The sequence below is a fragment of the Sphaeramia orbicularis genome, chromosome 13, assembly GCF_902148855.1.
Source record: "Sphaeramia orbicularis chromosome 13, fSphaOr1.1, whole genome shotgun sequence".
Taxonomy (NCBI): domain Eukaryota; kingdom Metazoa; phylum Chordata; class Actinopteri; order Kurtiformes; family Apogonidae; genus Sphaeramia; species Sphaeramia orbicularis.
In genome coordinates, this window is record NC_043969.1 from 29,776,423 (window position 1) to 29,801,604 (window position 25,182).

At 38.4% G+C, this 25,182-nt stretch overlaps 1 protein-coding gene across 1 annotated transcript in view; it reads left to right on the forward strand.

Moving 5' to 3' along the window:
- Positions 1-9,906: 9,906 nt before the first annotated feature.
- LOC115431808 (rho guanine nucleotide exchange factor 26) overlaps positions 9,907-25,182 on the forward strand; it is a 36,929-nt gene continuing 21,653 nt past the window's right edge. Inside the window, exons 1-8 of the mRNA XM_030152458.1 lie at positions 9,907-10,063; positions 10,479-12,059; positions 12,795-12,849; positions 12,952-13,094; positions 16,010-16,066; positions 16,432-16,592; positions 24,553-24,705; positions 24,864-24,993. Coding sequence (XP_030008318.1) covers positions 10,593-12,059; positions 12,795-12,849; positions 12,952-13,094; positions 16,010-16,066; positions 16,432-16,592; positions 24,553-24,705; positions 24,864-24,993 — 2,166 coding nt within the window. The 5' untranslated portion in view covers positions 9,907-10,063; positions 10,479-10,592. The remainder of the gene's footprint in view (positions 10,064-10,478; positions 12,060-12,794; positions 12,850-12,951; positions 13,095-16,009; positions 16,067-16,431; positions 16,593-24,552; positions 24,706-24,863; positions 24,994-25,182) is intronic.

Here is a 25,182-nt window from a genome sequence, read left to right on the forward strand (position 1 = left end):
TGTGCTCATAAGTTTACATACCCTAGCAGAAATGTGTGATTCTTTGGCCATTTTTCACAGAATATGAATAATAATACAAAAACTTTTCTGTCACTCGTGGCTAGTGGTTGGGTGACGCCATTTATTATCAAACAAATGTGTTTGGTCTTTTTAAATCATACTGACAACAGAAACTACCCAAATGACCCTGATCAAAAGTTTACATACCCTAGTTCTTAACCCTTTATCAGGCAAGTGACTATTTTTGGTAATTTCCTCAAACATAACATATGGGGCCAATCTCATGCCTCAGTGAGGTCCAGAAGCATTTTGTTTTTTTTTTTAAATAAAACTATACAGTGATTCACAGAGATTTTATAGACATTTTAAAGCTGTCAATAGTGAATATGAGTGATTTTTGTCAGGTTATGACCTTATAACTGTTTTATTGCATGTGTTTACTTTTTAGCAAGTGCTGTTCAGATGTTTTAGATAGATAGATAGATAGATAGATAGATAGATAGATAGATAGATAGATAGATAGATAGATAGATAGATAGATAGATAGATAGATAGATAGATAGATAGATAGATAGATAGATAGATAGATAGATAGATAGATAGATAGATAGATAGATTTACTTTATTAATCCCCAAGGGGAAATTCAAAATACAAAATTTGGTCACTGCTCCACAAACACAGTCATACCACATCAACAATAAACAAATAAATAAATGCAGAGTATAAGTAGCTAAGAATAAGACGATTTATGGCAAGAGGAGGTAGATGATAATGTCCAAGAACACACCAAGGTTGAAATTTTGAATTTCAGAGTATTTCCATGAGCACCCTATAAAGGGTTAATCCTCTGTATTGGCCCCTTTAACATCAATGGCAGTTTGAAGTCTTTTGTGGTAGTTGTGGATGAGGCACTTTATTTTCTCAGATGCTAAAGCTGCTCATTCTTCTTGGCAAAACACCTTCAGTTCCTTTAAGATTTTGTGTTTTCATGCATGTACTGCATGTTTGAGACCTCCCCAAAGTGGCTCAATGATATCGAGGTCAGACGGCCACTCCTTCACCTTCAGTTTTTTCAGCTGGAGCCAATGACAGGTCGACTTGGCCTTGTGTTTTGGGTCATTGTCATGTAGGAACATCCAAGACTGTCCCACGTGCATTCTGTCAGGGTCTGTAAACTTATGAGCACAAGTGTAACAGCTCATTTGTGCTCCTATAATTCACTACATAAGCTTCTGTTTGACAGGTATGGTATGTTACGCCTGGTTTAGTTTGCACTTTCTGCACAAAACCCTTTCTGTGTTTCTGTCTTCATGTGACTTCTTGCCTCTGTCGGTGGCATTTTTATTGTCACACCATCATCATGAGGAGGAATCATCTGACCCCTGCATTCCTGACTGCAGCTGTGATCCCCATTGTCTGCGAGTGAATTATCTGAATTATATGCTACACTACCTCGGGCGAACACTCACCACAGTCATCCACGCTATTCGGCCATCGCTGTTGTAGCACTTTTATATTTTTGGCAATATTTTCCTGTAATGTAATTAGATATGTTTATTATAAGTAATATGTAATTTGGATGATTATGGAAAGTTATCATGGGCCATAAACATCAATTTTATTGCTTTATGGGATTGTTTACTCCTTGCTACCAAAGATTGGCTCATTTTTCTGCATGTGTAGACTGAAATACCTAATACAATGATAAACTTATTCTCTTCATGGGCAACACAGCACCACAAAGTAAGAAGGTCGTGGGTTTGATTCCAGCGTGGGCCTTCCTTGGTAGAATTGCTGAAATGTTTGTTTGTTTTTGTCTGTAACTATACAAGTCAAAGTCAGCTTTACTTATACCGACCCGTTTTGTGTACCAGTCATGCAGAAGAATAGAAAAACAGTTTCTTTCAATCCACACTACAAGAGATTAACACACATACAGTATAAAAAGGTAAGAAATAGTTGTATAAAAATATACAGTTATAAAAATATATGCATTTAATGGATGGATGGATGGATGGATGGATGGATGGATGGATGGATGGATGGATGGAAGATCTAATTAGTCCATCTACCTAGACCGTCATGAAAAAAATAGACCCTGTTATTGCAAATGAAGCGTGAAAAGTCAGTATTGAAATTATTCATTGCTGTTCAGTGAATGTCAGACACTGGAATATTGGGCACTGGATATTCTCTTCATCCACTATAATCAAATACATTTATCTACAAGTAAAATACCTCCAGAATGAAAACGGTGAAACTGTAAATTTAAGTCACCGATTAAAAATTAAGTCACAAATGTTAGTGTAGACACCACAATACAGTAATTGGGTGAAATGTGAAATGAGAATCAGATGAGAAAATAGGTATTAAAACATCCACTTTACAGCTTCTCTCTAGAGCAGTGTTTCTCAAAGTGTGTGTGTGTGTGGGGGGGGGGGGTGCAAAGGCTTGCCACGGGGGCCATGGGATCACCGCCGGGTGTTTTTCTTTTTTCTTCAGGTTAGAACATGTAGCAGGTGGAACTAATGTTTTAGCATTGGAGCACCCTGGACTCATTTTATGGATGTACAACAAACAAATCTACTGCCATGATGTTCTGTCACTAGACTGGACAGAGAGTTTAGGTTTGGAGAATGGACAAGGATTGGACTGGAAAACAAAAATGTGCAATGTTTCTGTTTTTGCACTGTTTGTACAATTTGCACTTTAATGTTCTGAGATGTGTACTGGAAACAGGTTCATTGCAGCCTGTGATATTGTTCAAATGTTTATCTTTGTTATCAAAATTAATTTGTTGTTCTGAAAAATGTAACTTTATTATCATAATTGTAAGATAATTGCACATTTCCTATTTATATTTGGAAAAATATTGTCTCAGGGAGCATTCTGGTTGAGTTTATTTGTATTGTTCAAGCAAAAATCTAAGTTTTTTTAATTTGCACAACTAATTATTCAAGGAAAAGCAAAGCGTATTGTTACAATATTGATGTTTCTTTCAATGAAAGTTATAATTGCACCGCTGTCACAATGTTGTTGGGGTTGACGGGGGCCTGGAGATTGTTTGTCCTCCAAAGGGGGGCCTGACAGAAAAAGATTAAATGTATAAATGTATAAACTCATGTTTATGTATAATTTGTATCATTTGTTTTCCAACATAACTTATTAACATACATAAGATTTAGCATATTTAAACTCCAAGGTCATTTCAAAAAATTTGTAAAGAAAGATTGAAGAAACTGAAAAAAAATTAATAAATAAAAATCGGTGATAATTGATTTCTTTTTCTGTATCTGTATTCTTCTTAAAAAAGCTCAGTCCAGTTTTTTATCCTGCAGATATTTGTCAGAGTAATACTGTGCTATCATGCATGATTCATAAATTCTGGTCTTCTGTTTATGTAAAATTAATGTAATCTCTTTTGTTAATGCTTTTTTCCCCCTGTATTATAACAGACACTTTTGAATGTAATTACTCAAGGTAGTCTGATACAGAACAGTGGAGGAGCACTTCAGGTAAAATCCTACAGGTTAAGCAGCTTTAGTTCAAAAAGAATGAAAGCTGAGGCAGTAATCCTTGACACCTGCTATAACAAGATATGCTTTCTTTGTGTAATATAAGCCACATTTCATTCATAGGCTAAACCGTATTAGAGCACTGATGTGTGTTTCCCCCTATTGACTATTTACTCGTGTCCTCGGTTTTATTCCTGTTTTTTGATCAAGATTTTTATCACGTTCTGTTGCTATTTGACCTGTTTGATTGCAGTGCATTAACCACAGTTCATATCATCTTTTTAGTGAATTTAAGGACAGTGATCAGTGGAGGAAGTTCGCTCCATTTACAGAGGAAACCAGCCTACGGGGAATGTTGCACTGCATTTTCATTTCTAGATCTGAAGGTCAGCAGAGTTTATATGTGTGACAGTGGGGATGACTCAGTGAGCGGTGCAGACAGACCATATAGACCAACTCAGAGCGACTAAAAAGCATTTTTATGAGCAGTGCGAGGGTTCACAATGAAAGCTACTCCCTCACTTTGTTGTTTTTGTTTTTGTTTTTACCTGAAGAACTGGTTTAAAAGCCTTGGCCGCTGTGATTTAACCCTTTATAGGTCACTCATAGAAATGCTCTGAAATTCAATATTTCACCCCAAGTGTGTTATTGGAGGACATAACAAGGCTTTATTACTTTTGGGAAATTTTTCAAAATTTTTATTATTATGTAGAAAATCAAAGTGAATGAAGTTACCATATATGGTTTCTTACCCATTCGTGGCAATAAAATAAAATAAAAGCCCAGAAGTATATATATTTAAAAAAATCAAGAAGAACACATATAAGGTGAAAGAACCATGTATTTTTGAACATTAGAACATATTTTTATAGCATTACAATGACATAAGTGCCGATACAGACAGTTGTCAACATACACTGCAAAAATCAAAATCTTACAGAGTGTATTTTTCTCATTTCTAGTCAAAATATCTTATCACACTAGAAATAAGACATAGTCACCAAGACGACAGATCTTGAAAATCTTATTTCAAGAAATCTTACCAAGATAATTTTCACTTGTTCCACTGGCAGATTTCTTTTGCTTGAATTAAGAAAAAAAAAAAAAAAAAGTTGAGTAAAAAAAATCTGCCAATGGAATAAGTGAAAATGATCTTGGTAAGATTTCTTGAAATAAGATTTTCAAGATCTATTGTCCAGAAATAAGTTCTTATATCTCTCTGAAAAGTTATTCTTTAGGTGATTATGTCTTATTTTAAGTGTGATGAGATATTTTGCCTAGAAATAAGAAAAATACACTTGGTAAGATTTTCATTTTTGCAGTGTACACATTATCCCTTTGAACATCATTCCTTACATTAGTACCATTACTTCATGGTACCTAACAAAGCAGGTCCACTCACTGTTCATGCAGAGGTGGACCTTACAGACCCTGGAGACCACACTGGACCTCAGATTGTTGCCTCTCTGTCCTCACTGGAACTGTTGCTGTCACTGTCTTGTAATGCATGCAGAAATGACCAAAAATAGTCACTTGTCCAATAAATAAAGGGTTAACTCTGTAAGATTATTTCAGCCTCCAACCAAAAGTTTACTGTAACCAGGAAAATCTTTCACATTCATCTTCAAGAAAAACATGTGACATATTCATCATAAATCTTGTGTTTGAATTTTAAGGGTGTGAATCCTGCTGATGAGCTGCAAGCAAAAATAAAACACAAAATGCAGGATGTTTGACTGTATTTTCTCAGATGTATGATTTTTATTTTGGAAATGTCACTAGTTTTTTGTTTCATAAGCACTGCAGGACTGGAAATCTATAGCCCTGTCACTTCCAGTAGCTTTTCTTGTCTGCACAAAGCATAAGATGTTTTTTCCTTATCAGACTTCAATGCTTGTATTGTACAAATAAGTAATGGTATCTGCAGAAGCTTGTGGTATCTCTGCGATGTAATACTCTACTTCAAGGAGAAAGCCTTGTCCATACATTCTATCTATCTACTTTAAACCCCATTAATCCAAGCAGAATGTGTGTATTTGCCTTCTCACCAGAAAAAAAAAAAGTGTGAAGATTAAGCGCGTCTCTTTGGACTCAGGATGGATATTTCAATGACACATTTTTTCACACTTTTCCAGTCGCAGAGGAAGGATCTATAACCAAACAACGTGAGGAAATGTATAGTTCTTTTAAACAATGTAACAGGATAGACGGCTTCACTTCCTCTATAGTGACGATTGTCACAGCAGAGGAGTCATAAGGATATCTGTCTGACTGGTAAAAAAAACAGGGACTCATTGTTCTTTTGATCATTCTGTTTGGTTTATATTGTCTTGATATATCTTGTAATCCTGATTCCATTTCAGTAGGTTTGGTAAAGATACAAAGATAAGCAATATAACATCGAGACAGAGGTAAATCCTGACTACAGATTCAAAATGTTCAGAACATCCTGAAAAGAACATCTGTGTCTTTATATGTGGATGTGTGTGTGTGTGTGTGTGTGTGTGTGTGTGTGTGTGACCTCACTTTATTCTTGTTTATTCTTTATTGAGGAGCCCCATTAGCCAACGCCAAATGCCAGGCTAGTCTTCCTGGGGTCCTCAAAAAAAAAAAAAAAGTTCAGGATGCAAAATCACAAAACACAGATCCAGTTACAGTAAAAAGAAAGGAGAGGAAGAAAAGAAGAAGAAGAAGAAGAAGAAGAAGAAGAAGAGAGAGAGAGAGAGAGAGAGAGAGAGAGAGAGAGAGAGAGAGAGAGAGAGAGAGAGAGATTCCCAAAATGGTAATATAAAAAGACTAGAAACTCTCAAGCCTGAATAGTGACTTTACATGTTTTTGAAATGCTTTCTTACTTGAAATGTCTCAAATATTTAAAGGAAGAGTGTTCCATAAAGAAATAGCTCTATATACAACAGTGCTTTTCATTGAATTAGTTTTTGGCCATGGTCATGTAAGTAAACCTTGAGTTGGGGCTCTGGTACTGTAGTGATGAACATCAGAGTTACATCCAATTTGATGGGCAAGAGCTGTAGGATACTTGGTGTAAATGATGTTGCGAATAAATAACAATAATCTGGTAGATAACCTTTGAATAACCTTCGACCATCTAAGACAAGAATGCATTCAGTCAACACTAGATCTATAACAACAATCAAGAGTAAGTCTAGCTGCTCTATTTTGAGCTGTTTGTAATTTTGTAAGTTCAGACTTAGGTACACTGATCCTTTGAATACACCAGTTTTTACTATCTACCTAAATTCATGAAACTATTAAGCAAAGAAACATTCTTCTGTTTTATATACACTGTTGCCCATAAAGTTGGAATAATTTGTTTTCAGACACATTCCTCTTTTTATTTCCTTTTATACACATCATAGTCCCAGTTACATTTTATCTATCAAGAATCAACCACACTGTCACAATCATTTCATAAGAAGAGGTAAAAATATGTGATTCCAACTTTCTGGGCAGCAGTGTCTATACACTCTTTGTTTAACTAAGTGAAATCTTTAGATTAAAATTCATCCAGTCCCTCAGTTATGTTTGTCATGATCTATAGATAAAAATGGAATCGGTTAAGCTGCATCATTGTTTGATTTTGACTGCTATTATATGTAATATATAAGTCAAAGTCAGCTCTATGATTAATTCATGTGTACCAGACATGCTGAAGAATTGAAAAACTCTCAACCCACGGTGCAAGGAATTAACCCATAAAGACTCAAACAGCCACGGGTGACCAAAAGCATCTGCTGATGTAAAATGTTTAATAATTGTTGATCCACTAATCCTATCAATACATGGAAATAATCGTTGTAAAATACAGTTTGTCATCTTTTCATGGTCATCAGATATGACTCATTTGGACGTTCAGAGGCTCCGTAGTGAACGTGGAAACACTGTCATCTTCAACAACATTGATTCACCAATAAAGCTCATTAACCAATGGCAGTGGATGGAGACACTTGTTTTATGTTCAGTTATTGATATATATTTACTGAAAAAGTCACTTTTTCCTCATTTTTCCCTGTTTTTGATGTAATAACCCTCAACGTTAATCTGAGCTTTTATGAACATCTACATGATCAGAACATTAAATATTGGAAAATACCTGATTTTCACTGAAAGAAATTTAAATACGGGGGATTATTTTGTAGTGAATAGTGATAAATGATTTAGGAAATGTTAAATATAGAGAAAAAAAATCATTTGGGAACTGCCATAAAAGTAGCGCTGGGTCTTTATGGGTTAAGTTGGTTTTAAAGTCTGTTTTAAAGAAGGTAGGGAGAGACGGGAGTGAAACAGCTGACAGCACAAATGATCTACACGTACATACATATACAGGACTATGCAAAAGTCCCAGGCCAACAGGTTAGGTTAGGTTTGTTGGTTTAATAAAGTTAGAATGGCCACACATATTCATTTTTCAGTCTTTGTATTAAGATACAATCTGTATATACTATATGTGAAGTATATACAGCAGTAAAAAACAAAGTCAAAGGGAAAAACCACTTCTATAAACCTATAAACCACTGTGGTAATGCAACCGATGTGGGTGTGTGTGAAGGAATAAATCAGTCAAAACAGGTACAGGGTCTTTGTCATAACTTTTAGTGAACTCTAATGCACAGGACAGACTAACTCCACACCCCGTGTCCCTCCTTAACTCTCTCGTCTCCCAGAACAGTGGCCCCTTAGGCAGAATCCCTGATAACAGAATATCAACTTAACATTACTGTAAACTTAAATGTACAGCAAATATCTAACAACAAACTAAAACTATGTCTGTATAACATTATAAACATGTCTTTACTATTACTGTGCTTATGTTTACCCCAGAATATTTGCTTATTATTTGCATTTCCCCATTTTTACTCTTACAGTAATGTTTAGTGTGACCTACCTTTGCATTTAACATGTCTTTAATGTCTTTTTGTTCAGACAGTATGAGACCTAATCCATTACTTGTCTGTTGCTTTATACCTGATATGTGTTGAGTGAAACATTCAACACATGTCAGATGTTTCTGTTTGTGCTGCTTCTTGTCATGGGGTCAGAGGTCACACTAAATAGTCACTTTAACCTTTTAGAACCAATTTAGGTCAGTTTTTAAATGTCTTTTAAGGCTGTGCACATATTTCCTGTATTTTATTTTATTTTATTTTTTTTGAAGAAAATAGAATAAGAAATAAATATGTTTGTACCCTGCAAAAACAACAAACCTGATGTTGGATGAGAACGTTTGCACATTACTGTAGAAACACATCGCACTAATACAAAGCACCAAAAGTGATCAGCAAATTACACATAAGTTCAGCTTTAAACCTGATTTACGACTGTGTGTGTGTGTTCCACTGCTCATGTGTGACCAGTGGTATTGATATGGATACACATGGCGCCCCTTAGCGGTCACATAGATGACTGCACTGGTGCAAAACAGCCACACGGTGACGCACTATTCACAGAAACAGACTGAGTGACTCCTCACCAAATGTTCTACCTGTTTTGTATGCTTTGGCATCTGCTGTGGAATTTTTTGTGACTAATCTGTGTGACATTTTTTTTTTTTTTTTAGAAAATGAACTAGGGTTGTTATTTTCCAGGCTGTTATTGACAAATACTTCTGTCACACACAGAATTTCGCAATAAAAATGTTTTATTGATTCTTAACCACCAGTTGCACAACAGAAATTGCTTTTGCATTAAGAACGAAAAACAATAAATCTATCAGAATCCTATAATGATTTTAAAAGCATCCCATCCATCATGATATATTGTATCAGGATGGAATGGTTTATCCACCATCAGAGGAGCTTAAACACATAAAAAAAAAAACACCCTTTATTATAAATACACGCAAACAAGTCTCCATAGAGGTATTCTGGGAACATAAATTTGTGGTTGAAAGAATAAATGTTGTATTCCATTGTCTTCTGTCCGCTGGTCATTATCACACTGTTGCGTGGGCTTGTTGCAGTTGCGCCTTTGCACACAGTGTGGCGCAAAACATCAACAGGTAAATGCAGTAGCTCCATTAAATGAGACGTGCAGGTGGTTGTCATACCAGCGTTTTATTTAATTTCTAATCAACGAGAAAAGTTAATAGACATCGAGCTTTGAGCCAGTTAAGAGATTTTACATGAATATGAATGTCTGTTTACTCATGTTGCCACTTTAAAAAAAAAAAAAAAAAAAAAAAAAAAAACGCGTAAAAGTTCCAGTGATCCACTGATCCAGCCCAGAGTTAAACCTAAGGAAACCAATGCGGTAAATGTTTCAAGAGGTGAGTTCATGACAAGTTTGAGCTGCCTCTACCCCTGCTTTGTTTCCGCCCCCTTCCTCCTCCTCCTCCTCCTCCTCCTCATGCTCCCGTAGAAACTCCTCCACTCAACCAAAAGCGCATCAGACGCGCTCTCTGTCGCGCACACGAGTTTCCAATCGATCACAGTTAAGTTGGACTAAATCTGAACTTTTTTTCTGCTTAAGAATATTGTTTTCAGTCACAAATCACAATGGTAGAATTGTGGGACAGAACATCAGATTAGAGGTAAGTTTCACTTAAACTTTTTTTTCCTTTATTTTCCACGTTGGTCAGATTGGTGTAAAGTGCCGCGGTGCGTCAGTTACGCAGTGGATTTTGTTAAACAAATACGTAGAGTTCTGCAATTTAAGACACAAGGGGTCTAAACTCAGCTATTGTTTCACTTTTTTCCCACTTGTAATATCACTGCTCACTACCAACTAAATCTTTGTTGTTGTATTTAGGTCATTTCACAACAATGACCTCGTACAAAAGGCTGGTCATCTGTGTTCAGCTGCTTTAGCTCCTGTATTGACCAGTTCAGCAGCTTTTAATTCCACTTGTGCAGTTAATTCATGTTAATGAGTAAACGGTGGGAATGTGGACAGTGCCCTGAAGCTTTTGGTACTGATTGGTATTCCTGCCTTTTGTTTACCCACAGGCTTGGGCTCAGTTCTCTACAGGACTGCAGTGTTTGCATTGTGACATTGTAACCTGTAGCTTTGAAGCTGCTCCCTGCACAGATAAAGAAGAGGATACAGATACTAAAAGGACCATGGATATTGGCAATGATGTGGATTTGTCCAACAATAACATTACTCCTTTGTGGAGGCGGCGCTCGGATAACTGCAGGGGCCCCCAAGACGCCAACAAACCAAAAGCACGGCCCCTCAGTTACCACATAAATGGGGTCATGACAACAGACTTTCCTGTGGAGGATAAGTGTTCCTTCACTTTGAGCCAACCTGCTGAGAGACTACTGGTTACACCCACCTGTCCTGGAAGAAACACTACAGTGCTAAAGCATGTTCTGCACAAACCCTCCAGGAAATCCAGAGTTGTCCGGAGCATCAGCATCGGGCATCTTTCCAACGGACGTTTCTCATTGTCCAAATTTAGGTCTGAGGACAGCAGATCTGCTTCACTGGACAATAGAGTGTGTAATGGAGAGTGTGACAGGGAGAAATCCAGTAATGGAGTTCCAGTATGGCCTGAAAAGAAAGGGATGTCAAATCTGTTCAATCTGAGCACAAGGAAAGACCAGATTACTTTTGGGACAAGTTCACCTTCACCTCCTCAAAACTGTTCTTCTCCTGTTCCTTCTCCTCAAACCCCGAATAACAACAGCCACCACCATCATGAACTGTCCTCGCCTTCATCTGCATCCAGTCCTTCTCCTCTTGGCCGGCATACCCCGACCCCCTCCCACAGCTCCACTTCAAGCATCCCCTCCCTCTCATCCCTCACATCCTCAGACCCCCCCACCCCACGCTCCCCGTCTCCAGCAGAACGAGGACAGACGCCCCTCACAAAGTCCTCACCCTTGCACACTTCTACGCAGGAAACAAGGCCGTCTTCATCTTCCTCTGCCTCACCCACTCCCTCTCTTTCCCCGTCCATCTCTCCTTCTTCTTCTTCCATCGTTCTCAGCACCCACAGCCCAGCTGCTCTGAAGATGGGCACCCAGCAGCTCATCCCCAAGGGCTTAGCATCTGACATTCGGCAGACCAAAGCGTCTCCTGCTGCGGTGCAAGGTCAAAGTTTAGCAGGACTGCTGGGATTGGATAGTTCCAAACGAGCGTTAAAAGCTCTTAGCATGGTGGAGACAGGGACATACTTCTCTACAGGGGGCTCTGGGGAAGGGGCAGATGGGGACAGTGAAAGCCCAGGCACATTACGAAGAGGCTTGAGGAGTACCTCCTATAGGAAGGCTGTTGTGAGTGGAGTGGAATTGGAGGTTCCCACAGTGGATCCAAAGGCCCATCGGCTTTCTCAGCCTCTTATCAAAGGACTAGATGGAGATAATGCAGCTTCTCCAGTGAGTCCATCATCTCCTCACACTATTAGCCCTACCAGTCCAACAACACCCAAAACGTCCAGTCCAACAATACCCAAAACCGCCAGTCCTGGCACGCCAAAAACTGTGACAACAGCAAAACCTACAAGTCCTGGAAGAGCAAAACCTTCAAGTCCTGGAACAGCAAAACCTACAAGCCCCGGGACCATCACAGGAAAAAATAAGGTGAGTTCACCTCTTAGGATGAAACTTAAGATGTATAAAAGTGTGGATCTTGAAAACATCCTGAAGAGGAATTTAAGAACTTGGAGGATGCACATGTAAATATACAGTAGATATGTTAAAAAGCTTTTTGCAATGAAAAAGTGCAACTGGATTTTTCAGCTTTTTCCACTTTCTGAGGAAATAATGATACCAAAAGAACCAGTTTATCAATTTGTACAGGAGTTTGTCTAAAAGTCTGTTGTTGAACTCAGCAGTTACTAAATAATAAGTAAATTTGTCCTGAATTACTGCAGTTCATTTTTTTTTTTTTTTTTTTTTTTTTTTTTTATAGCTGTTACTGTTTGCAGTTTCCCAGCTCATTTATTCACTATCCAGTGTGTGGATTTACATTTTATAGTGTGCGCACAGACTTTTACAGTGTCTACTGGGAGGTAAAGTTCATGTTGTAAAATTTCAACACAGGCAGTTTATTGTGGAACAAATTTAGCTGCATCAAAACTAGGACAAAGCCTTACAAGGAAACAATTAATGTCATTGTTGGGAGACGTGATGTAATACTACACCGCGCTCATTACCTGCACAAGAGTTATTTCTGTGATGAGGCAGGGGGTCACTGAGGGAGGTCATAGGTCATGGACAGGTGACAGATGTGCAAATGGTTTCCGGTTGAAGTGTGTGAATGTGTGTGAAGTGTGTGTGATCCATCGGAGTTTGTTTAACATTTGTATTTTTCAGATAAGTTCAGATAAGAGGAATGTTTTGATCACGCAACGAACGTTTGATAGTGAGGGTGAGAACAACTTTACTTTTTTTTTAGTCTCTTTTTAACATTGAATTTAACTTTATGTCTTTTAAGTGTTTTTGATATCTGTTAAAAACCTGTGCATTTCAGAGGAGGAGCTTTATCAGAACTACCAGGAGAAGGCCTTACATAATGACTCAGATGAAGACGCCGATTCCAGAGAGCCCAAACCTGATAACGGCATTGTGGTGCAGTACAGACCCATACGCACCTCCTGGAGCCAACTCAGCGTGGTCAGACATAACACACACACACACACACACACACACACACACACACATAGCTGTGGTATCTTCATTCTTTCTCTTAAATCCTTCTCACTCCCTCTCTACATCTAGCACATATATACACTTAATGCTGTGGCTGTGGAGAACTGGAATGCTAGCGCTGTGAAGAATGCTGTCATATCCAGTTTGGCTACAGTTCATACCATCCTCCCTCTGTTTGTGCCTTTCTCTGCCCCTCTCTCTGTTTATCAGGGAGTACAGGAGCACTTTGTGTAGGACTGATGGTAAGGAGATGCAGACAGTCAGCCAGACCCACAGGAAGTCTTGGAAGCGCCACTGGGCCTAATGCCAGTGTGTTGGCAAACTTTACAGACTCGTCAGACTGCAAATATGCTTAAAATGCTGCCTCTAGAGAGAAGAGCAGTAGTGCTGCATTACATAATAGCGTAAAAAGGGGACGGGATTGAGCTAATTTTGTTTTCTACGCAAGCAATCACATCTGTTTGTTCCTCAGGGAGAGAAGGAAGAGATGGAGGTAATTCATGTCAGTTTTAAAATTACTGGGGAGAAAATCTGTGTGAATTTGACTGAATGTGGAGAATTTTCGAGGATTTCTCTGATCCTCTGTGTTACAGCAAGAAATCTAGTAGAATATGGCTTCACCACTTTGAACAGAGTAAACTTTCTTCTATCAAAACAGCATTTCATTGTTTCGGTTTGTGCTGTCAGCACATGGCATAATCCTCTGTAACTTTCCAATTGTGTGGGATTGTTTTTTTTTCTGTAACGTTTTAGGGAATGGTCGCTAGACAGTCTTTCATTTTACAGGAATTAGCTTAACTTAAGTGGAAACAAAAACCGGATCTACAAGTTAACATCACACGAGACTTTGCAACAAGTGTCCTCTCACTTGGCCCCTCCCTTCCTTTTCTGTACCTGTAGCACCTCTTGTCTCTTTGGCTTCTTTGATGACGTGCTGTGTCTAAGAATTATAGCCTGTAGTTTCTGAGGTTAGGCATGGTGGGAAGCCGGTTTCTTTCATTTTAGTTTTGGTTTTGCCACATATCATGCCGTGAAATAATGATACTTAATTGATTGTTTGTCAGTAACACCCAGTGAAACTACAAAGCAGAGTAAAGTTCATCTGGCACAGCTTGGTGCATGGTTACCAGCGAATGAAACACCTACTGACTTAGCAGTGAGCGGAGTGGATTAACAGGGGAAAGTAGGAACAACAAATGAAAAATAGGCGATGTGTGGAGCAAATAATATAACACAAAAAAAACTGTGATGTTTGGTTTGCTGCAGGTTTGTTTGTTCTCGCTGTTTGCTGAGGGCAGCAGGAAGCTAGAGAAAAGCAAGACTCCTCCAGAGGCAGGTCACTGCTTTGTGCTGTTTTACTAAAACCGGATGAGAAGCAGGTGGAAGTGAAGACAGACGGCCTCTCAGGATTTCATGTGTGATGTAGTTGTAGTATAAGGTGTACGAGCCTCAAGTCAAACTAGTTATTTCTGGTAGAACATGAGATGGAGGCATACTTTTTTATTTAAGGATTACTTTCAGTCTAACAAAGCCACATACTCCTTTAATTCACAAGAACTCCACACCCTGTCCTTTCTTACGGTCTGCTTTGTTTTCATTTTCTTCATATTACTCTAGACAGATTATTTCTGCTACATACCAACACGTACATACACTTCCCTGTAAAGTGAATGCTTTCAGCCAAACTGCTTTTGCAAAATTTGCTCCTAGTTTTGTGAATTCAACTTGGCTGTTTGTTAAACTTGCTTGTGACTCATTCTTTTCCCATTTTCTCCAACAACTTTATTGGGTCCTTTTTCAGTCTGGTTTGCAAAGTGCTTTCTTTGTGTGCAGTGACAACAGGCACGCAAACACACATGCACACAACCCTTACTATAAATGCCAAGGACCCTTGACCTGAAAAAACTTTTCATGGCTTCCAGTTTAACCATTGAAAGCAGATGCTTGAACTTGCCTATTGCTGAACCTCTAACGCTATGTTCAGACTGCAGACAAATGTGGCCCAAATCTGATTTTTTTTCCCCCATATATGACCTGTATCCGATCTGTTAAAGACAGTTTGAACAGCACAAATCTGATTCTCTTCAAATCCGACTGAGGCCACTTTCATATGTGGTCCTAAATCTGATAAATATCTGATATTTTGCACTATGACTTCAGTCTGAACAGCCATTTATCAACCTTTACATCATGGAAATGCAACAAACACCACAATTCTGCATCTCAGGAGTGTTACTTCTGTAAACACAGTGTGTGCCTGTGTGGTCATGTATTCCATCAGGACCTCTTTTGCACATGTGCGTCGCTTCAGGGTTGCATTCAGTTCATACTCAAAACTGATAGAAGTCACATTTAATGTGTAATATGAATGAGCACACATAAACATAGGATTTCACCAAAAAATCCATATTGTGCATTAAGACCTGCTGTCTGTCCTGTAGCCTAAGAGTCCCCAAAGATATGTTTGACTGTGCATTAGTTTAGTTGACAATGTAATTCATTTCGGACACATGTACAGTTAATTCAAAGTAAATTGATATCCTGAAAAACACCCACAACAGTATTAAAATCAAACCGTATTTGCTTAATAAAATTTAGATGTACAGATAGAAATAAACCCAGAAGCAGAAAACGGTGACTTTCTGCACCGTTCACAGAAAAAAAAAAAAAAAATTTAGCTTTAATTTCAGTAAAATGATTCATTCTCAGACAAAGAAATTGTACAATCTGGACCAGATGAAATTTGAGGTATTACTAAATCAAAGACAACTGGTGCAGACATGGAAAATTATAGTAAAACAGAATAAATACAGGAGAGGTCTGACACACTACTCTGAATTCTGTCTTAAATTTATGCTTTTTTGTGTGTTTTTGTTTAGGTAAAGAAAAGTGGCCTGTCTGACCGTCTGAGTCAAGAGGAACGCAAAAGACAAGAGGTAGGAATCACAATAACATACAAGTCTGTCCATTTGGTGTCTATAAACTCCACTAGACCAGTAAAAAAGCCATTAAAGCAGAGCAGCGGAAAACATCTTAAAAAACAAAAGTGATGCAAGGAAGGACAGATGTAGGAAAAACATTTAACTGATGATTAGTCACAGATGAGCTAATGTTAGAGCTTTAATATTTATGGCATCGATTTATATCATGCCAACTGTGATATAAGCACACAGGTATGTAAAACATGTACATGACCTAGAGGGATGACAGAAGAACAAGTCATAAATGGAATAAGATGCATGTGGGGCATGAAAAAGCTAACTCTCACTCTTCTTCCTCCATCATTCTGTCCCTTCATTAGGCCATCTTTGAGCTCATCTCCTCAGAGCACTCGTATCTGCACAGTCTGGAGATCCTGATCCGCATGTTCAAAAACTCTGCAGAGCTAAGTGAGGCCATGACCAAGACTGAACACCACCACCTTTTCTCTAATATCACTGATGTCTGCGAGGCCAGCAAGAAGTAAGTGCCTGTGTTTTAGTATTTAACTTCCTTTTAAAATACATATTCTCTTAGTGCATGTACACTCAAGGAAAAAAGAAACGCACCATTTTCATTTTCTCGATTTTTTTCAGAAATGTGACAGTTATTGCAAAATTGCAAACTACAATGAGTTCAGTACTATTCTGAGTCAAAATGACATAATTGTTTTCCTGGTTCCGGTTGATTGATTTTGATTAGCAAGAAGAACGGTATTTTTGAATTCCTCACCCATGTCTGCTCATGAGTGAAACTCACAGATGAATTGGACCTCCCCTCAATTGTGCACAACCATTCCCGATAAAAAGACACCAAAATGGAGCAAAAACACATTTGTCCACAATGCCACGACTACTGCAACCGGAGAGAGATGGGGCCATTGGCATGCTTCAAGCTGGACGGAGCACACGGGCCGTAGCCAGGGTGTTTGGAGTCCACCACTCTACCGTTGTACGCCTTGCTGAGTGTTACCACACCACCGGCTCCTCCAATGACCGTCCCAGATCTGGTCGACCGCGTGTTACAACCGCTGCACAGGACCGTGCCTGGCTACAGCCCGTCTGCTCTGTCCAGCTTGAAGCATGCCAATGGCCCGATCTCTCTCCGGTTGCAGTAGTCGCAGCATTGTGGACAAATGTGTTTTTGCTCCATTTTGGTGTCTTTTTATAGGGAATGGTGGTGCACAATTGAGCAGAGGTCCAATTCATCTGTGAGTTTCACTTATGAGCAGACATGGGTAAGGAATATAAAATACAGTTCTTATTGCTAATCAAAATCAATCAACCGGAACCAGGAAAACAATAATTTTATTTTGTCTCAGAATAGTACTGAACTCATTGTAGTTTGCAATTTTGCAATAACTGTCACATTTCTGAAAAAATTGAGGAAGTGAAAATGGTGCATTTCTTTTTTCCTTGAGTGTACATAGGAGTGTTTCTGTGGTGCTGCTGATGGGAGCCTGAGGGCTGGAAGATTTTCTCTTACACTGTGTTTCTAGTTTTTGTGGTTTCTGGTTTTACCAATGAGCTACTGTATATCACCCCCCCCTTCACTCACATGTAACAGGCGGTAGACCTCACTCAACCTATACAAGGTGTGTCTGCAAGAAACAATAGTGATGACATTCCTCTGGTGGGATGTTCTTTAAACATGCATTTTACCTGACTTACAAAAAAAAAACAAAAAACTGCATGTATTTCTTTTAATGTATGTTATGTATATAGGAGTTTTTGTTGTGTTGATGGGAGCCAGAGGGCTATAGGATGTTCTTTTACAATGTATTACTGGTGTTTGTGGTTTCTGGTTTGAGCAAATGAGCTACATAATCCCTCTTTTACTCACATGTAAGAGTTGGTAGACCTCACTCATCACATGCTAGGTGTGTCTGCAAAAATAATGATGTGCTATTTAAAAGTGGTTCTTTAGATATTTACAGTACTGTGCAAAAAAACACATGAACTTCTCAGTTTCTGATACAATCTGGATATAGGGCTGGGCAATATGGAAAAAAATCACATCACAGTAAGTTTTTTCATTTGTATCACAATGTAAATCAAATCACTATTTTTGCCAAGCTTAAAATTTCCATTACTCATAAGTTAGTTGTGAAGACATCAGAAGGTTTTTGGTTAAATATGATTTATTTTCTGTCCGAGGTTGAACATGACAGATGTGCTGAAGAACATTATACAACTGCTTCAGATAAATAAAACAGGTACATGTATTTAAAACTAAAGGAAAAGTCTGACCAGCAGGTAAAAGCTTTCAAGGTTTAAAAGAGAACACAAACAAAACAGACCATCTTCACCAACAATACAGGGATTATATACGTGGGGGTGCGTTCCTTAACTGCCGTAACTACTGTAACTGGTGTAAACTGAAAATGAAACTTAACATGCTGTGACCATCCAACTCCCGGCTTTTATGCTGCACCCTACTTTTCAGTAACCCGGTCGCCCGAGTTCTTGGTCAATTTTTTTCCCGAGGGAACACTCATTTTCTCCCGCTGCAGCCTAAATGTTAGCATCTGTGTTACGGCTGCTCTTATGCCTGTGCTGTGTGCGTCAACCTAACTTGCCATGGCTCTAGTGTGATTGGTTTGGTACAATGCTATTTAACTATGATTAGCTGTTCTTATGTCTGTCAAAACATGGACAAATGAATTCTATTGAAATTGTATCGAGCATGTCTCATACTTCTATCGAGGAAAAGTTATTTCGTGATGTATAGTTTTCCTTTTATTGCCCAGCCCTATCTAAATGTACATGAGTAAAAACAAAAGATTCAGGGAAAAACAGCTGCTGTAAACCAAAGCGGTGGTATGTAGTGTGACCTTTTACATGGAACATGTCTTTAACCCTTTTGTTCAGACTATGAGATTTGAGCATTCATTTTCTGCTGTTTTATTCCAGGTTTCATTCAATACATGTCAGATGTTCCTGTTTGTGCAGCTTCTTGTCTTTGGGACAAAGGTCACACTAAATAGTGACGTTAACCTTTACAACCCATTTAGTTTTTTGTGTCTTTTAAGGCTGTGCACATGTTTCCTGTATTTTCATGTTGTGTCTGAAGAAAAGAGAATGAGAAACAAACATAAATGCTCATTTCAACCCTGAAAAAAGAACAAAGCTTCGACTTAGAGTTGGCCTTAGACTTTTGCACAGTCCTGTTGTGTTATGGGTAAGGAGTACTGAGCTGTTTTCTGAATGGATGTGAGGTCACATGTTGAAAGACATAAAGCAGAGCCAGAAAGGAAAACTGAGAGAAGCATCAGAGGAGAAAGAACAGTTAATCTAAATTATCGATATATTATCAGCATGAACATTCCTCTGTTCAGGACGGCTGGGGGCTGCATCTGTCTGTTTTTGCCTCTGTTTAAAGATGCACTTGGCTGTATATATACTGCATGACTATTGCCATTCATGTTCAGGTAACCGTGCACTTTTAAATATCCCTTAAACAGGTGGAAGCACAGTTAAGAAATGCTGGTAAAACTGTGTTACATCAGTGGTTATTAGAGGTGGAACAGTGCACTCGTTTGTACTGAACCATTTCAGTTTGGGGCCTTCCATACAATACAGAGGTGTACCAAATCAAAACATGTAGAATATGTGAAAAACACAAACACTCAGGAAGCAGGTGGACACAAGCAGAACCCATGTGCAGGGTTTCCTCCATATACATTCAGCAGTGAATTCTCAGTGCCGATGGAAAAAAAAACCCCAAAACACTACACATGCATTAGGAATAGAACCCGGGTTGGACGTTCGAAGTTGGACGTTCAGTTTAGTTTGTTGCAGCTTTGTCGCACAAAAGAGTCCACGGGTTCCTTTATAGCAAAAACATTTTTATTTTTTAACTCAAATTGGCACAATCAAGTGAACCTACTCCTCTTTTCCCTTACCGTGCCTCTGCTGTGGTGTTACTGTGAGATCATGTTCACAGCACCTCAGGGAATACTGTGAGGCATTCAAAAACACTCAGTAAATTATGGTGTTTGCCATAAATGAACATTGAACATTAAAAAATACAAAAATACATAACATTGTTGATGCACAAATGACTGAACTATATTTCGTAGAAATGTAGATAGTTACAGAGCACCCCCCCTTCACTGTTCTTCTTCACTGTATTGAAAACATATTGAAAATGTATCAAACTGAAGGCCCCTGTACCGAAAACGTACCAAACCCCTTTTTTTCTGTCCTGTTACACCCATAGTGGTTACATATGGCAGAATGTCATCATTTCTCAGTGTCTTGTAGGTTATTTACACTAGAATTGCCAATGGGTACAATTGAACTGTAGCATCCCCAAGTCGTCCATAACAGTTTTCAGTGGATAACAGATGGATTAATTGGCCATACAAATGTGCAAATACTTTCTTCTGATACCCATTCATTTGTACTGACAGCCATGAAAAATAATTTGTCTGAAAACGAACCCAAACCCATGTTGTGACTCGAGGCTTCCTACAAGGACAGAGTACATTTTTGTGTGTTTGAAATATAGTAACCATGTGTAAGGGTGAGTTTTATTTCCCTCTGAAGGTTCATTGTTAGTGGTATACTATATAGTTGCATCCATGCTATAGTAGTCCAGACCTTTAACTTTTGAGGTTTCCATCCCATAGTCCTGAGTTTAACAGGCCGCACTCAGGAAACGGTTTGTTACTAATTCTGGGAGGGTTATTTTAAAAATCTGTATTTATAGACCTGAAGCAGTCCAGTCACATTATCATCACGTGGTTGTCTGTTGCCAAATCAAATGAAATGAGCGGGGTTTATGTGTTAACCTTGTTCTCAAACTTTAGATCATAACCATGGTGTTTCTGGGAGTGTTGGGTGAATGAATCTGTGCAAAAAATGTAGAGTTGCCTTAACTCTTGTGGCTCTCTCTAATTTCCTTCCCATCCAGGGATCCTCGAGGTAAAAATGTGCACAAAAATACTGCTGTAAAATCATTAAATATCAATATTTTTTCTGCATAGATCCTTAAAACCACATCAGCTCTGCTCAAAACCACCAAAAATTCAATCATTTTCGGAATTTTAACCCTTTAAATTCCAGTTTGAATATATGATGTCACTGTTGTTATTTATGAAAAAAAACAAAAAACAAGATTTTCTTTTTTTTAATGTAATGAATAGTCGGGGGTGGAGCATTCCTGGTGATTATAGTATTGGAAATGTAAAAGTAGTAACAACATTTTCATTGCATTAGTTTTTCTTATGCAAGATAAAAAAAAGTGGTTTCAGTGTAAGCCAATGAGGCACTTTTTGCCATGAATGTCCTGCACTGCACAAAAACTACTGATGCAATGAATCAGTGTTATTGTTAATTTCTGACAAGTCCAAGACTCTGATTTAAAACAATAACGCATCCCTACACCATGTATTGTATGAAAAATAGCTCATATTTTGTGTTGTTTTATTAAAAAAAGTGTCATCACATAGTCAATCAATCAATCAAATTTTATTTATGTAGCACCAAATCATAACAAAAGTTATCTCCTGACGCTTTACATATCGAGTTGGTCGAAACCAGACTCATACCAGATATAACTGTCATTTATAGGTTTAAAATCCTCAAAATTGCTGAACATCTGGTAGTTTTAAGCAGAGCTGATTTAAGCAGAAAAAAACAATTGATGTATAATGATTTTTATGTAAGTTTTTTTCTCCAGAGGGTTCAAAAAGTGTCAGTAGTGTATAATAGACCCATACGAGTAACTGACAGATTCAATAAATGTAAAATAAATAAATAAATAAATAAATCATGCCATAAGCTGTAACACAGCCATAATGATCACCAAATCAAAAATGACAAAAATGTGCCAAAATGTCCTCAGGGGTCCCTAAGGTTTAGAATTACAGCACAAGCATGAACACAGCAAAAACATGTAGATCACGGCAAGAACATGTAACTGGTCGGAAAAGCATTTACTGAGAACTCATCAGGGCTGTTCTCTGTGATATTGACTCAGAAATTCTATATCAGGATCTTGTTGGACTGTATGTGATCTAATTTCAGATGGAGTACACGCCGCTATAACTATCATTGTTTTCAGGAAATTATTTACTTTGTGTCCAGTTTCCATTTTGTAATTGTACTGATGAAATTCCTCCTAAATTCCTCCCTGTGTTCAGACTTGCTGTGGTCCAACACCGTCCTCTCGCATTCCTGTACTCGGACCATGCATATCAGTACAATACAGTAGAGACTGGAGGGTAAAGACATGTAGGGACTGCAGATCATAAGATATAAAATAGCCTGTAGCACCGGTTAAACAAGATGTTTGAACTGAAACAGAGAGTCAGATGTGAGTTTCCCCTCTAAATGATAGCAGACATGCAGTATCAGTCCACCTGCAGGCGGTGAGAATGAGTGGGAGGAGTGTATTCAGGTGGATTTCTGCAGCCTCAGGATCATGACATTACATCAGATTCTTTAGAAGGTCAGTAACATACTTGTGCGGGGGGGGGGGGGGGGGGGGGTTATTCTTGTTTTACAATTCCTGTTATTTTTCATTTTTATGCTGTTTTATTTAGTCCAGCTTTTTTTTTTTTAAAGATCTATTTCTAAAGATCTAAGTTTTATGAGTGCATGAGAAGAATTTGTATTTTTTTTTTTTTTTTAGAAATTTTGTTTGATAAGTATTATGAGGAAAAGCTTCAGGTATAGAAGCTGAAAGAGTAAAATGAAGACATAATATCAGCTATGAGAGACAAAACTTTTCTTGAATAAAGTTCTTATTTTCTTAGAAGCCATTTCATTCTAAAACATCATGGGTCTTTAACAATGGGGAGAAAATGAAATGTTTAATGAAATTTTACAAGACTAGAATTCTTTTGGTTATTTCCTATTGTTCAGTTTAATTTGTTTTTTGTTTCTTTGGAAATTGTAGGTTTTATTTGTATTTTCAGTTTCAGTCTAAATGTATTCAATCTGTGTTGATGACAGTTTCACTTCTACATGTTGGTCAGCACCTTAGTTTTCATATCCACATTTTCTGTAACTCAGTGTTTTTCAACCTTGGGGTCACATGGAATTCAAATGGGGTTGCCTGAAATTTCTAGTAATTGATAAAAACAAAACAAAAACCTAATAAAAAAAAAAATTAACGATTGAATATATATTTCATTATAATTAAAACACCACACACTTTTCCTAATAAAAATCAAGTTCAAATAAAATGCAGGATATAATATCTGAGAGGGCATATCTTTATTGACCAGATCATATGACTGCATGCGTTACTACATGTCGACCTGCCCGGACACAGTCGGAGTCAGAAAACCGGACTGAACAGAGAACGGAAAGATTTCTTCACCCACCTGACCCCGTTAGGACATCTCCAAGAGAAACTGAGAAGCAGACACCAAAAAGGCAGAGAAAATACGATGAAAGTTTCCTTCAGTATGGATTTACCAGCATCATCGAAAGCAACGAGGAAAAGCCAAAATGTCTGCTGTGTGCTAGTGTACTATCTGTCTCCATCCATAATATTATACGTTATATAGCCTAAATGTCCTTACAAATTAACGTTTATTTGCAATATAGTAGAGCAAACAGTAGAGCAACAAAAGCAAATTAATTTTATCAAAAAAGAAAAAAAACTCTCTTTTCAATGTCTGGGATCGCCAGAAATTTGTGATGTTAAAATGGGGTCACGAGGCAAAAAAAGGTTGGGAACCACTGCTGTAACCTAATTCCAATTGCTCAGCAGTGTCACTCATGACGGCAAACTGTCATTTGGGTCAGTGAGTTTTTACAGCAGATGAACTTGAGCGTCCTTGACCCGTTAAAGCCTTGAAACGCCCTTTTAACACATAGGCCAGAGGGCAAGTAAATGTGTGTGTTTGCATTCCTGGTTATCCAGAGTGGTTGTGCTCTTATTAGGAAGATCAGAGTTCAAAGGTCATGGATGCAAGGCTACATGTCCCAAGAAGCATTGTTTCCTATAGATAGAAGCACATTCGCAATGTTTGCAGATTGGAGAGTCATGAGTTCACTATAGGTGCTTGTACAGATGAGCTCAAACTGAGTCCGGCAGGTCAAGGTCAGCGTCCTGTGTCTGTGTGACAGTTTCCTGTTTGTCACCTTGGATCACACACGCGAAAACACTTATTCGCTTGAAGTTGGCCATGTGGCGTGCCATTAAAGTGGCCATCTGGTGGTGCTCAGGAAGAGGAAAAGCCTCTGTGTTATGGTTAATGGTAGGCTATGTCTATTTTAAGAGGTGTGCAGTTCCTCTTTTGTTATCCTGAAAGGTGTTGGCAAAACTTCCCGCCTTCCTGACTTTGTATCTGTCACTGTTTCCTATATTTTCCTGAAGTATGCAGTGACTAACAATTTGATGCTTCTGAATCAAGCTGTCGATATGTAAAGAATGTATCCTCAACGTGCCAGCTGTTACTCATACACCACACCCTTCTGTTTAGGTTCTTCAGTGAGCTGGAGGAAAGGCACCAACAGAGCATAGTTATCAGCGATGTCAGCGATATCGTCTGCAAACACGCTCAGTCCAACTTTGACCCGTACATCACCTACTGCTCCAATGAGGTCTACCAACAGAGGACCCTGCAGAGGCTGGTGTGAGTGACCGGGCGAACACGCTTCAGCAAATAGTCTTATCCTGACTCACTTGGATTGACTCCAGCATTAATACTTTGAGCCAAAACTCCGTATTTTTCCTGTTTTCTCATTTGGGATACTCCTCTTTGTTAACACCTACTACTATCATCCCTCACAGCTCCAAGAATCCAGCTTTCAAGGAGGTGCTGACCAGGACCGAGGCCCACCCAGACTGCAGGAACCTCCCCATGATCTCCTTTCTCATCCTTCCCATGCAGAGGATCACTCGCCTGCCCCTGCTCATGGATGTGAGTGCATTCGAGACATCGTATAAGCTCTTACATAACCGTTTGTTTGTTCCTTTTTCTTGACCTGAACTATACATAGGGTATGTTCCTCCATAGTCTTTCAACTCACTGACCTCAAAGTTCTTTCTATGACCTTACATCATTCATTGGTTTTAAGTGATATAGCTTTCCCTCCTCCTCCTTTTTCAG